Source organism: Lottia gigantea, assembly GCF_000327385.1.
Source record: "Lottia gigantea unplaced genomic scaffold LOTGIsca_21, whole genome shotgun sequence".
Taxonomy (NCBI): Eukaryota; Metazoa; Mollusca; class Gastropoda; family Lottiidae; genus Lottia; species Lottia gigantea.
Window position 1 is genome coordinate 3,005,837 of NW_008708458.1, and position 15,560 is coordinate 3,021,396.

General features: G+C 33.7%; 1 protein-coding gene across 1 annotated transcript; it reads right to left on the minus strand.

Annotated features, from left to right (window-relative positions):
• Positions 1–4,297: 4,297 nt before the first annotated feature.
• LOTGIDRAFT_231754 (hypothetical protein) lies at positions 4,298–14,958 on the minus strand (the record flags this gene model as incomplete). Its single annotated transcript, XM_009054240.1, has 17 exons — positions 4,298–5,333; positions 5,679–5,778; positions 6,067–6,133; positions 6,547–6,721; positions 7,136–7,380; positions 7,794–9,613; positions 9,854–9,919; positions 10,053–10,093; positions 10,217–11,212; positions 11,686–11,814; positions 12,208–12,356; positions 12,568–12,647; positions 13,234–13,336; positions 13,504–13,607; positions 14,067–14,183; positions 14,460–14,576; positions 14,864–14,958. 17 exons carry the CDS (start codon positions 14,956–14,958, stop codon positions 5,289–5,291), a joined length of 4,449 nt encoding a protein of 1,482 aa, XP_009052488.1. The 3' UTR covers positions 4,298–5,288.
• Between the last annotated feature and the right edge of the window lie 602 nt (positions 14,959–15,560).

The following is a 15,560-nucleotide window of genomic DNA, read 5'->3' on the forward strand; positions in this document are numbered from 1 at the left end:
TGTCTCAGTTCTGTTGTTAAAATCTGAAGTTGTTAAGTTTTGTTATTTTGTTAAAAAGTTCATCTAATAATGTGCTCACTAATTTGATCAATATTTACCTCGAATTAATTAATTTTTTTAACAATATTATGTTCTTTCAACACTTGCAACCACTCTCCTGGCTATATGATATTGTGATCTAGATTACAAGCTGTCTGTATAGTGCCTGTTAGCGAGTTACATTACACTAACATAGCTTGGAGTTCAAAGTATATGGTGCTGTATTTCTTACAATTCAGTGTTCAAATAGTGAAAGTTGGCATTGTTGCATGCATCAGGATAACCACTAAGATATAAAACATTGGAATTTTAGTCCCATTTATATAAATTACCTATTAATAAATGCACCAAAGAAATCATCTACAAGTGTATGGCAGTCAATTAACATGTAAACTTGGATAAAGCAGGATTATATGTTTTGCAGTTTAACTAAGTGTGATTAAAAATTGTCCAGTGTTTTTGATTTTTTCGCTTCATTGATGAAAATAGGTTAACTCAAACATAATATTAACAAACATGTCTTCGGCTAATAAATTGACTGCTGGGCAGTTACTGTAAAATACAGAGTTGATTAATAATTTTATGTCAGTCTCTTGTTAGGGGTTTCATAGTTTCAATATCAAAACATTAATATGAATGAATAAATTATATAGCTTATCATTACTGTTAGTAGGAGAAATTGTAAGAGAAATGATTATGATGATATTTTGATTATACTGGATAGTTCTGGTCATATATTCTATAACGCTAGGATATTCTAGAAACAGTGTCAGATGTCAAGACCCTAGGACATCCTAGCGCTAAGATCCTTTCAAGAATACACCGTCTGGTTCCCAACCTTTTACTCTTTGTACTCATTTTCTAAATATAACTGCTGTGGTACTACCATTATAAGCAATAAGCAAAGTTTGAGTGGTGAATACTTAAAGTGATAGAATAGAAGTCAGAATCCAGTTCATTATAACATTATTATTCAATGTCAAAGAGGCCTCTCACAGAGGCCCTGTGATGCTGACTGCCACCCCTAGGGGGTTACTAGTAACTCAGGGTGGTAATTAGGTGCCCTGTGTCTCAAAATGTTTTACTATAAAAGTAAGTAAAATTGTAATTTTAAGTTGAGAAATATTATTTTTATGAAAAAAATTGATCATAAGATTTTTTGAAAAGCAGAAGCCAGTGCTAAATGTTTATAGAATACAAATCCTCATTATTGCTACCCTAAGATGAATAATTTGCATTTAAAGGAATTTTAAGTAGTTTTTAAGTAAATGATGAAATTCTGCAGTAGTAACGTTTATTTAAAATTGATTAGAATGAAATTTTTATTTGATTTTTTCAATGAATTAAGTTAGATTTAGAGAGAATTTTTCATCATAAGATTATGAATAAATTAACATAATATGTACATATATGAATACTAATGAGTGCTAATGACATGTATATATAGAATTTTGTGTGTCCTCAATATTTGGTTTTTTTCATATACATATGTATTTTGGCTTGGTTTTTAAATTAGCTACTTGAGATTATGGTAAATGATTCCAGTCAACTGTGCATGAATAATGCAGGGAAAGATAAATGCCAAGAACGGACCAGCTTGCTGGATCTCATCAAGAAAATATAAATTTATATTAAAATTTGTTCTATTTGAAATTTTTTGTCAATCACCATTAAAGAGATATTACCTCTCAGGATGACATAGCAACTGAAATTTTAAAACTTGGCCAAAATGAATCTTTGCTCATCACTGGACTTACCTGGTGTCAAAACTATATGACAAAATTCCTCTATAATCCAAAAGAATCAATTTGGAGTTTCAAATCATGAATTTACGCGCTTTGGAAAAATCTCCCAACTTTTCACCCAATCTCCAGATTTTTCAAGGCAAATCTCAGATTTTTTTCTTGACCTGTACACATGTATGAATCCAATACATCAATAAAACAAAGTAATAATTATTTAAACTAAGTAATTTTAAAATAGGCTTAGAAGCATTTTTCAATAATTACTTTGTTTACTATATATCATATAATATAGAGATTTTATTCTTTAGTCATGGTACTTGGTAAGTTTTACTGATGAATATGTACTCTATTGACCAAGTAAGAGACTTTATATTCTATTCTAAGAGGTAGTATTCCTTTAAACACCATATAAGAAAATGAATTTGATATGATGCTTTCAAAGAAGTAGATGTTCTCTTGTAGACAATAAATATATTTTCAATAAAAATGTTTATTTTTCTTCAACTGGGCTATATTACTTTTCTATTGCTTTATATGCAGTTGCTTGAATGATTGATTCACACAATTTGCAGGGGATGACATGGATGGGACAATAAACCGAGGCCCCATGTGCTACAAGCTGTGATCCCTCGACTGTTGGATATCAAAAAGTTAAGGCTAATGCCGCTGTCTGGGAAAAATTTCCCTCATTGCCCCCTGCAGCCAGTCTTCATTAGCCCACATGGTTGTTAAAACTTCATTCATTTCATTTCATGTTTCATGCAATTGAGCTTGACCCAAAAAAACAAATATATGCTTGGACCAAACTGTCGATCTTCTTGTTAAAAACAAAAAAAAGGGGGGGAAAGCTTGATCACTACCACTCACACCATCAAAGTTTGAGCTATAGCCTCTCCCATTATTGTTACCATTAGATTAACCTAGCAAAGACCCCAAAAGGCTATAATCAGGTCAACGATTATCCATGAAGTACCTAAGATATTTTTTGCTGTTATTCCAAATTTATTACATTTGTAATTTGGTGAAAAGATGTCAAATATCACTATGATTATGAGGTAAAAATATTATCTTAGCTTTGATACGTGATGAACAATCTTGAAATGAAAAGTGTTATTGTTTTTTCTGACCAATCTGTTCTTTCTGGCCCACTCTATACAGCCCTCCAGAATGAACAACATCTCATTAATATTGAAAGATTGAATTATTTTTACACTAGTCTTTAACTAATAAACAATAATATAGACAAAATAAATAACATATCTTATAAATATAATATCTAACAACAACATTATAGACGGACAAAAATATTTATGAACATTCAAGATGGCTCCCAAACATAAACAAAAGAAGGCTGTAATGATTCCATGTGGAATAAATAGTATTAGAGTAATACAAATCAAACTTACAGTGTCGTCTTTAATAGGTCTACTTTAATTATGTTTTGGATACGACCTGGATGTGCTTAAACACCTATATCGGGGCCTTATTCTCCACAACTTAACTTAAAATGATTTTAGTTTTCTATTCATCTGATTGGTCAAACACTAAAATCGATTTTGAATTAAATTTAATTATCCAATCAGATTACTGTATATCATAAAATCTGGATTTTGGAGAATAAGATTCCTGCATGCATATTCTCAAAGCGATCTTAGTGCTCTGATGTCCCAGGGTTTAAACTTCTAACAGTGTTTCAAGGATATCCTAGCACTAAGATTGTTTAGAGAATACACAGCCTTGACTATATAATTGCCATTTCATTTTCATGTACAGTTAGGACACAAACATGTACAACCTAACTCATAAATACAATACAATACTTTATATTACTAATATATATATAAATAATATCTAGATTTGAATAATCCACAGATATTCATTCATCTATCGGTTAATTTTTTACTTACAAAAATTTGTAGCATGCTTACCAGATATATATATATACTAATTTGATGCATGAAAATATCAACTCTATTTTCATGGGGAACGTTAATAAACTTCTGAACAAATAAATTAATATTTTTGATGTTTAATCTAATTTTTATAGTTACAGTAACTATCTAAATTAAATTAAAAATAAAAGAAAAAGCACCAAATAGATCTCTACAAGGAAATACAATAATATATACAGAACTATATCATAATATAACTACATTATAGAAATAAATATACATATGATTATCAGAAGACCTAGGGATGTCTACGGGTGATTTTATTGTGATCTAAAATGAATAACCGCAAAAAGTATACCCTATGCTTTCCCTCATAAATCTATTATAATTAAAATATCTATTGATAATTTGCTGTTCTAATTAATAATGGCCAAGCTAAGACGAACTAATACAAAAAATGTTTTGTTTCTATGAAAATTCAAAAATAAAATTTCTAAACTGAACTAAATTTGACCTAAACTAATGAATCCTAAGATTGAAAATTTCGAATTCATTTAATAAAAGATACAGAACAAGATCACTTTAATCACAAAATTACAACTCCAATTATTTCTTTATTTTCATTAGAATTATAGGGTACATTTCACAAAAACTGACTTCAGAAAACCCCAAGAACCTGTTGCCAATTTCATCAATACTTCATCATGAAATAGTCAATATCTAGGCATTTATTTCAAAAACCTAGCCGATCTTTAAATCATATAGATAATTAATAACAATTTAAAGTAAGATGATATAGGCAACAGTCTACAACATTTATCTTATGGGCTCATAACAATAATTTTTCAAATACAAGGCCATTCAGATCATCGGAAGCTAGATTTGTAAAATTTACCCCAAATATCTGACATGTTAAATTGTTACCTGGAAATGAATTAAGGGTATATAATACAAGGAACTATATTATATTTAAGGCAGGAAATAAGGCACTATGGTAATATAGGGTGCAATCTAAATAGTATTAGAAATCATTTGTAAGAAAGTTAAGTACATAAGATGGTGAATATTAGATCAATAGCTTGATGATTCACATAATGCTTTGACAGCAACAAATTCAATATTAAAATTTCTAAGTTTGTCGGCTTTATATCTGTTATATTCAAACATAACACTCCCAATTTTTACTTAATTGTTGTTCAATTATGTCTTACTTTGTTACACTTTATTGGGCTATGTATCCACAAAGTTAGGAAACAGGGGAGTTTTACATCTAACTTTATAAAGTTCATCAAAATGGATACAATTCACAAAGCAAGGGAATGAAATAAATTTTGACATTCCAGTTTTATTTTCTTGGACAGGCAAAGATGGATATACCAATAAAAATACAAGATGAATTAAGGTGGAGATTTACATCCACAAAGTGCCTGTATATCTTACAAATGATTTCCAAGCTATAACAAGGTGTCACACAGTGATAATAGTAATAAGCTGTGTCAAACAGTGATAATAAATAATAATATTGTGGTATATTGTGGTATAATGTGGTGATTATAGATGGACGGTAGAGGTAATATCAGTATATTCTGAGTGGTAGATATTATAGTCCTGTTTAAACTATAACTCCAGCTCGACGTAATACAGTATTCTGTACTTTCTACAATAAAAAAGATTAATAATAAAATAAATAAATAAATAAGTGGATATCAATAAAAACCTGAGGCTGTTCATAGTTCACTGATTTACTTGTTTCAAACTACTCTTAACTTCATTACAAAAACATTCTGCTTCTTATTAATGAAGGAAAAAACAGCAGTATTAGACTATTCTATCTAAATTTCTATGTGTCATGGGACCTTTAGAGTGCTCAGTTCATTCTCCCATCCTATAAAGTAAACAGTTTTTCTCCATCAAACTGACGAAGACTGCAGAAGTAATTCATGAGTTCCAATAATAGGAATGACTGACACATACAGGTTAAATAACATTAAATTTGACTTACTCTATTAAAGACCATAGCTTTCAATCTATTTATTTGATTCTGTTGTCTTCTTTTCTCCATTCTCTCTCTATACTTGACTTCTGGTAAATTACGATACCATCTACAATTATTACACAGTGATATGTATAGATAATTTCAATACACAAAACCCTGTATTCACTTATAGCCTTCAAAGGAGTCATTATTGTTTCAGTTTTGCACAGATAACAAGAGTTATCACATCTATATTGTCAAATTTGTTGTTTGTTATATTGAAAATTCTAAAAAAAATGGGTTGGGATGAACTCCCATATAAACTAAATTTGATGTATGGCCCTAAACAATGAGGATATCACATACATGGTAAGGCTAGAGTTGGATGGCAAGGTGGCAAAAACAATAAACTAACCTGGCTGTTATTTCTTTCATTTCTTTCTTGGTAAATAGTTTCTTCCTGGGTTGACCATATACAGTATCTAATAAAATACAATATGGATTGTGAACTTGATGTATTGTGAAAAAAAGTGGCAGAGCCGCTCGCAGCCCCGAAAGCAAGTTTTTTGGGCAAAAAATCTCATAACTAGGTTAGAAATTAGGGCAATCTCAGATATTTCGCCTCCCCCCTCGGACGAAAACCTGGCTCCGCCACTGCTGTTAAGCAGAGTAAATATGTTTTAATCATAAATAAATGATAGACTCAGGTGTAGGCTATAGGTTTTAGGATATTTAACCATCATTTTGTGGTAAACTGGGAAATTAACACCCAGTTCTCAAGCAGGCTCTGTCAATGAACTGTGATTACTTATTATAATAATAAGAGAAAAACAGGAAAAAATATCAATACAAATTTCCTATCATTGAGGTAAAAATTCAACAAAAATACACCCACCTTTATATTCTGGATATTCTATCTTCTTGCCTTTTCTTTTTCTATCACCAAATATTCTGTCTCGTTCCATCTGAAGATAATCCTGCATCTGCCGATGTTCCGTGGCTAGAGCAATTCTCTTCTGTCTTTCACGAGACTTGGATATAAAGTCTTTTTTATGTTTTATCAATGCCTCCTACAAATAAACACAACATTCATAGTGACTTGATCAACTGTTTAATTGATTTATAATAGGAAATAACAATATTTGAGCTCTATCAGATAATACTGGCATATACAGCTGCAACAAAGAGAAAGACGTTATTTGGGGAAAGCGAAAGTTGTGAAACATGTTCGGTAATGAAAATGACAATCAAATTCTGGTGAAATCATTCATGTACGGAATTACATAATTCTGCTCCTGACTGAAAATAAAAACAATTAGGACAACCAGCAAGCACTTTTACTCTCACATATTTTTTTCTAAGGAATAAGATTTATAATTTCTCCTCTGGAGTATGAAATAGAGGGTTGATATTGGTGTCAGTCATTTCCCAGATCCTTATGAAATTACGTTTCTGTAAAAAATTCCCTTAACTTAAATACTGACCTGTAAAGTAATGGCGTAAGGTTTTTTAAACAGTTCACCATCAATAATGATTTCTGATGATCGAATATCTCGTGGTGTGACTTCTGGTGTTTCTTCCTTCATTTCAGGAGAGTTTAAATGATCATCGTCTATCGTCCACACAGCTCGCGGTCTCACAGGGGGAGCTGTCTGTGAATCAGGTACACGTTCTTGTAATGGTTCTGGTCTTTTCATAGTGTTGTCCACAGAGACATACCATGCTATGGCTAAAAGATGAATAAAATTATTGATTTATCATAATAATCCTTTTTGGGACCATTTACTTATTTAAGGAATGAATGTAGATATTTTTGCATCATTACAACTTCATTATGTCATTGGAGATCCCTAAGGAAATTTGTAGTTCATCGGTAAATGAATGCAAATTTCTCACATGGTTTCACTGTAGCATGTGACAATAAAATGTGAATAACATACCAAAAGTATAAACATACAATTTGAACATGAGTTCAATTACTTTGAAATTGTGCATAAATTTTGATCTTAATTTCGATGAGATCTGATGATGACTTCATGTGGTCTTGCCAATCAAACTAAACATTGGAAAATCATTTTGTGACATTTAGGGGATAGAGATATCAAACTTGTGTTTCATCATTTAAAAAATTAGAAAACTTACGTGGTGGGACAGGTTTCGGTTTCTCTCTATGTTCTCGATGTTTACGACGATGTTTTGGTGAACGATTCTCTTGAAAGTCAGGGCTGTATAGATGAGAAAGGTAGACCACTTTATTTCCATGCTTTGACTTCTTCTTTTTACCACCAGATGGAGAAATAAATTGGGTGTCATTAAATGATGGCGAACACGATCTGGATCTCAATTTAGGTGATGTTTGAACGCCTCGGTTACGCCATCGCCTTTCTGGTGAAACACTGCGAGTACGGTAATAGGTATCGTCATGGTGAAATGTCATGGGTTCTCTTGACGTGTACGTTGATTTGGAAGAGGACTTTTTAACTGGTGAAATATTTCTAGATAAGCCTTTTAACAAAGCTGCACTTTTGGATGTTTTACTAGGGGAGGTAACTCTTGTTGACTCATGGTTCCATTTCACTGGAGAAATTTCAAATGATTCTGGTTTCTTTGGTGATTTGAGTTTTCTATCTTTCACCTTATATGGAGAACTTTGTTGTGATTTGGTTCTTGTTTCTATCAATTTTCGTCCTTTTTCTTTTGATTTTGTAGTTTTCTCTCTTTCAGTGGCTCTGGCTTGTTTTCGAGCCTGATGATCTCTCAAGCCTTCTGAACCTCTGCTTGGCTTTCTGACTTCCTTACTACCAACTCTCAAAGTTTCTTTCGGTTTGTCCACCTTCTTTCTTTTTTCTTCTTTCTTTGCCCAATTTGGTGTGTCCTCACCCTCTGTTAACGTCTCAGATGAACCTGACGACAACAATTGGTGTAAGGCAGCTTCATATTTATCCTTTGCATGTTGTCTACTTCGATTCATCTTAGCTTTATGGACTTCGTAGCTGCTATCTTTTATAGTTGTTGAAATATCATCAGATAACTCTGTGTGGGATGATAAGGTCAAGGTCGAATCCAAGCTCAATGCATCTTGGGATTCTGATATCGAGGCTGCAGTAGAGGTAGATGAAATAGCATTCAAGTTATTTTCCAAGACGAAGTTTCCAATCAATCCACTATTCTTGGCTTTTAGAAGTTGTTCTAGTTTCCATAGTTTCTCCATTCTTTTCAACTCCCTTCGTCTTTCCTTTTCTATCTTCTCACGTTGAAGACGTATTTTATGTTTTAGCGTAGACATTGGGTCAGTAATGGCTGACTCCATATCGCGGCTGTCTTGTGATTGGCTGTTTGAGGTAGCAGCTAGGGTGTCGTAACTCTGGTCCTCTGGTATTGAATAAAGAGTATCCTGGCTGTCCATCATTTGAACAGGAACCGCTTCCGGACGTTTCTGCTTCTCAGACTTCCCAGATTTCTGAGCTGACCTTGACATTGATTTAGCTTTTGTTTCTCGACGGAGTCTCTTCGCTCTTTCTGCTGCCAATGCTTCGAGGATCTCTCCATAACTGGCATTCATCTGCTCGAAACTAGAGGATGGTATCGGCTCGTCTGAGTCCTTGAACTTATCCGAGCGTACACTCTGCTGATGACGCGATTCTCTTTCTTTAGCGATACGATTTTCAATCATTTGTCGAGATTTTTCCCGTTCGTTGAAATATTTATAGATGAGTTGTCGTGTGGGATGGTTTACTAATTCAGAGAAAACTTCTGTCTGTGTGGGATTGATTTGACTCTCTGCTTCCGAGGGATAAATTTCGGAATATTTTGGCCACATGGTGGAAAGATCTTGGGGTGGTGTCATACTGATCTCGGCCTCTAATGATTGACGCAAGTGAACGTCTCGTGCTCCTCGTGGAGATTTCTCCAACCCGCGTAGATATTCTTCCTCAGACGTAGAATCATGGCCATACTGGGGTCTGAAATTACAAATTTCAAACAATTTACCATTTTCGTTAAATTATATCAGTTTATTTTGTCATATAAACCGTATTAGCTAATCAGATACTGAAAAAAATATGCCGAGATAACAAATCCAGTTGCAGAGTGTTCAGTGTTCCAAAAGAGCGAGCTGTGGTAGAGCTGATCCAGAAATCGAAACTGGCATCTAACCCACTGAGCCACTACAACTCCCTCAATCAACTATATAATGTCCTCACCTGTTTCTTTCTGATTGTTTTCTTCTCTCTGTTTTACGTGATTTCATTATCACTTCATCTGTTGGTCTAAAAATAAAAATTTAGATCTCACAAACTAAAACTTGAAGATTTGAAAATGTTACTATATTATATATTTTAGCTGTATGCCTATTTCATAACAATTCAAGTGAGAATATTAGAAATAAATAATGAAACATACCCAGTGTTAGATTGAGATCCAGTGTGACCAATTTTCTCTGTCTGAAATATTAAATGGGAAATGTCATTTCTTTATGAAATAAATATACAAAATAAATTTTTTCATATAAAAACTGAGCAAGCAATACACTATCCTTCGTCAAAAGAGACATATTTTTAACTAACCTGAGTAATTCTGGGTTGAACTGGGTTATCTTCTCTCAAATGCTGAAGTGCATTGTCTCTAGAATACGTCTCTTCAATGTATCTCTGGCGATCTGTACGAGGCGACACAATCTCTTGTCTGGTATCCATAGCAACAGGAGACCTGCGCTGATTCTTTCGATTTTGTTCCTCAATATATTGTTGTCTTGTATCTATAGGCACAGGAGATCTTGGATTATCATAAGGCATGCTTACTTCTTCATAATAATTTTGATGGGTATCCATGGCATCTGATGGTACCTGTTGATGCTGTCTACCATTTCTTTCATCCAGTCTCATATCAACAACTACAGGAGTATGTGACTGCCTGGTTGTGTCCCTAGCAACAGGGGACAATATCCTGTCTTGATGTCTCGGAACAGGATATTGGTAGTCCGACGTCATTGGTTGTCTTTGTTCAAAGGACATAACTGGATTCTGTGAGTCCATCAGAGACGCAGTACTAGTTCTGGGAACAGGATATTGGTAGTTCGATGTCATTAATCTATTTTGTTCAAGGGACATAACTGGATTCTGTGAGTCTATCAGAGAGGCAGCACTAGTTCTGGGAACAGGATATTGGTAGTCCGATGAAATAAGTTGATTTTGTTCAAGGGACATAACTGGATTCTGTGAGTCTATCAAAGAGGCAGCACTAGTTCTGGGAACAGGATATTGGTAGTCCGATGAAATAAGTCGATTTTGTTCAAGGGACATAACTGGATTCTGTGAGTCCAGACGCCCAGACATCTCCATTCTACCATCAAAACTTGGTGACCTTGACCTTTGACCTTGATGAACATTAAGTGGGAGGGCTCTGTATTTCTCATCAAAAGGCGAGCGACGGCCATTATCTTGTTGTCCTTGGTTACTAGTATCTATGGAATTGCTACCCATGAGACCTGATTGCTGCATTTGATGTGTGGTATTTTGCCCATTATTTGTTTCTACAAATTGATTGGAGTCAGCCATTGTGGTCTGAAAAAAAACCCAATAAACAGGAGTTGAATACCCATTTTTGTATACCAAAGGACATCTTTATTTCCGCACACTCGCCCTAATTAATAATTACCTCCCTTTTCATGTGATTCCCGAATTTAGTTGAATATTTCTTACAATACATAAAGTTTAAATAATACTGATTTAAATGGCAACCTTTTTGGAATCAACATCATTATGCTAATGAGTTTACCAATGAATCCTTGAGCAAAAATTAAAAATATCAACACACGCAACTTAAGATGGATAAAGATAAAACGTCAAAATCTCTCTTCTGTTCAAACTTTTAATTTAATCAGACAAATTTTCCCATATACAATTGCTTTTTCAGGCCTAAAGTTTATGCAAAATTAGATAGAAAAAAAAGAGGAAAGGGAAACCAAGAATGCTACAAAAATAAGCATAAGGCATTGATTACTGACAAAGTATTGGGATTAAGAACAACTACTGACCTTCTGTTGGGTATCATGTGCTTGACTTCTTAACGTCATGGTATATAGACCACTATCTGTGGTGTCCTGTACTGGTATCTTACCCATAGACTGTTCACTTCTATTGCTCTCTCCTGATACCTTATCATCCTGTAATCATAATAAATATAATGTGAACATTATTAGCTTGTGGACTCTCCGTGTTGACAAATCCTTTCTGATTGGAAGGTTCTGTAGCAACATGACATCATTTGCTTGGTTCAGTGGCGGAGCCAAGTTTATTTCTGATGTGAGGAGTGGGGGGTGGAATATCTGAGATTGCCCGAATTACTAATTTAGTTATGAGATTTTTCCCCCTCTGCTCCCCCCCTTTGGCTCCACCGCTGGCTTGGATATGTCAAACAAATGATGGAAGGGGTTCTTAGCTCACTCGGCTGATCTTGCATTGCATCATAAGTGAAAGGGTGTGTCTATTCTGCAAATTGAAGCAATTTTGCAACAATGGCAGTAACATCTTATCCCAATAAATTCCAAAAAACTTACAAGAGTTGATCGTTCTTCAATAGTAGATAAAGCTTGTTCTGGTATTACACTGGAGGCTGGTTTACTGTATATACCACCTTGTAGACTCTTGTCAGTTCTGGATCCCATCATTGATCTAGGTAAATCTGGTCCTATGGCATCATCCGATCCTAGATTTAAAAAAAAAAACACAAAATAAGATCACAGTCATTTCTCAAGATTGAAAGATTGGTTTTACTTGCTAATGCAAAGAATCATGAAAAGTTAGAAGGATTAGATTAAACACTCATCAAGATCATTCCATATTAAAATTCAGTCTAGATACATCTCATTGTCTCGCCCTACCCAGTGTCTAGCCCCTCCCACATCACTATGACCTACCTGTATGTGTACTCTCCATGGTAGTAATACTATCAGCTATGGAGCCTGTATCACTTTCACCATGTATATGGCTTGCCAACCTGTAATTAATTAATAAATCTTTGTTAATTATTCATCTTAAGAAACCATTGACAGATGGCACAAATGTACAGGAATCATATTATCAATATAAGATAAAAAAGAAGACTATTATGGATATACTACTCCTTTCTTTTTATTTTTATATTTCCATAGAGTTCTTCTGTATCTGATATTCTATCTACTACTAATAAATGTCATTCAAAGATTATTACTAATTCTTTTTAAACTGCTAAGATAATCATCAATGATTTTGTAACCTTTAAAAGTCCCAAAAAAATTTTATTTTGCCAAAATCACACAATATCATCCATCTTATTCAAAAATAGTCTAATTTGGATCAAAACTTTTGCTGAGCAAATATATCTCTACCATCCAGGAATGATTCAAAATATCAACACAATCAATTCACATTATTTATAGTTAGTTTAAATAGTAATGAACACAAGATAGTTTAGTCTGTATTCAATTACTATTTATTCCACCTATATATCAAGTTGACTGCTTGTAGTAGTGTTTATGTTTTGAATTGTCCTGATAAGTGTCTTTGCTAGATCATACATTGTAATAGAAGAGTAAATACCATACCTATACCGACTAAACTTTGATTTAAAGCGACTACCACCCTGATCAGAATCACGTGGAGAACTATAGGTTGGAGATAGTGGTGCACTCAATTCTTCAGGAGCACCTGTAAATTCAAAACATTAGTGAATGCAATGATGATAACCATAAGATTAGACACTATTAATCTACCTCAGAGTGTAACAAGTTTTATCAGTTACAGAACCACTTCATTTAGACAACCATCAATTTAAACTCTATTAAGACACTTAATTAAAAAAAAATTCTGCTTACCTATGCTAATATCAGTAGTGGTAGTAGTAGTGGAAGGTTTAAAGGGAACAGGTTGAATGAGGCCTGGCATTTCAGGATGTCGGAAACTCCAATCAGTGTTTTCCCTGGAACATAAGGTTCAGTTTGTTTAATTCTTTAAACTCTAATAGAAACTCTGCTGGCCACATATTAGTACAATATATATACTACTATTTCTTAATGTAATCAAAACAATTAATACTATTTAAAATTGATTATAGATAATTAACAATAACACAGAGAATAGCAGAATAGATTGGTGGGTCCAGAAATTTTTATTCAGTGTCTAATACTTTTCGGAATAAACCTTTTGTTTGCTTCAAAAAATTCCAGCGTTGGAGAGCGAAGAAATTTGATTGGCTAGAGGTATCAACAAATTGACAGATGTTCAAGAGGTCCTTCTTCAGACCTTAACTGAAGTGGCTAAATTAAAAATAAAAGCTAATGAAAACGGAACGAAAGTTTGGTCTATTTTAAGCCTGTTCTCATGACTACCTAACCCTATAACCATAATTATAATAATAATGCAATAAACCTAGACTTACTTTGCTGGTGAGGAAGCTATACGTCTATCAGTATGAGATGGACTGGTTTCAACACCAGACTCTGTTAGTAAATCAGACTGACTTTGTTCTACAGATCGGTTTGTTGATGACTCAATTCTGTAAAAAATAAACAAACAAAAAATGAAAAACAGGTCTTTGTCATAAAATTTGCAATCTATTTTAATACATGTATCAGATATGTGACCTTCTGAGAAGGTATTCTTCATGAATATTGCCTTATTCTCAAAATCCTAAAATGAATTTTGTGTTCAAGTGAGATGAATGGTGAATCACTAAAATCCAGTTTATATTATCAACTTAGATTACAGTGTTATAAAAATCTAGAATTAACCTTAGGTTCAAGTCCAAGGTATAACTTGTGTACTAACTCACCCAGCTGGAGATGAAGCAGCACGTCTATCTGTGTTAGATCTAATAACATTAGGACCTTCTGTTAACATCTCAGTAGAACTTTGTTCAGATACATTGGTTAATGAGGAATCCCACCTGCTGAAATAGATCAAAACATTTACTATTTATAAAAGCTGACTGAATTCAATTTAGAACATTTTAAAAAGATAATCCTGGGATGTCTTCATGTGCAGCCTACTTTCGCTTTCACATTAATACAGTTTGATCATTCTTGACAATATGACAGGTAATGAATCTTTGTTTTCAAGCTGTAAAGAATTATTAAGGTCACTATTATACGGTTTACCAGTTTTAACAGTAAAAGGAAACATATCAATATCAATGTAAAGTATACAGTAATCAGTAAACCAAATTAACTCCTGTACCTGATAGAGGTGAATTTAGAATCAGCCACTGAACTATCTGTGTATTCATTAAAATCTCCCAGTGTCTCAAACTCTCTGTTAACAAAAACATACATTAATACATAAGAATGTAATGGGTCATTTAACTTCGGTCTGATCTGAGTAAGTTAAAGGGAGATAATGTTAACTCGCCTCCTTCAGAGATAATTTGATAGGTAATAGGGAGAATATGCCTGCCATGTTGTAGGAGTACGGCAAAAGTTTTATGTCCCAGTTCACAAAATTCTTATCTAAAGATATATATGAGTAATCCTGATTTTAATAAGTTTTATCACAATATGAGTCATAATTATAACCAAAACATAACCTACCTGGCAACATTAGATACATGGCCCTCCTCCGGCCAACTCGATTCAGGATCTGTTGATCGAACAGGTGGACCTTGTCTTAATGGACCAGCTTCATACTTATTTTCTCCTCCTTTCTTTTCTGAATCATCTCCATCTTTTTTATATCCATACACAGGGTAACATTGGACGACATGTTTCTTTGGGGTTGCGTAATCTAAACCCTGACTGTAAAGTTTCTCATGTTGGGACGACAGCAGGGAATCCTTTTTACTGGATCCAGAACTCTTACGACTCAGATCTAATGGAGGCATAAATGGTCTTCTGTTAAAGTCAGACTTCCGAGTTTCCTTGATATCCAAGCTACTGAG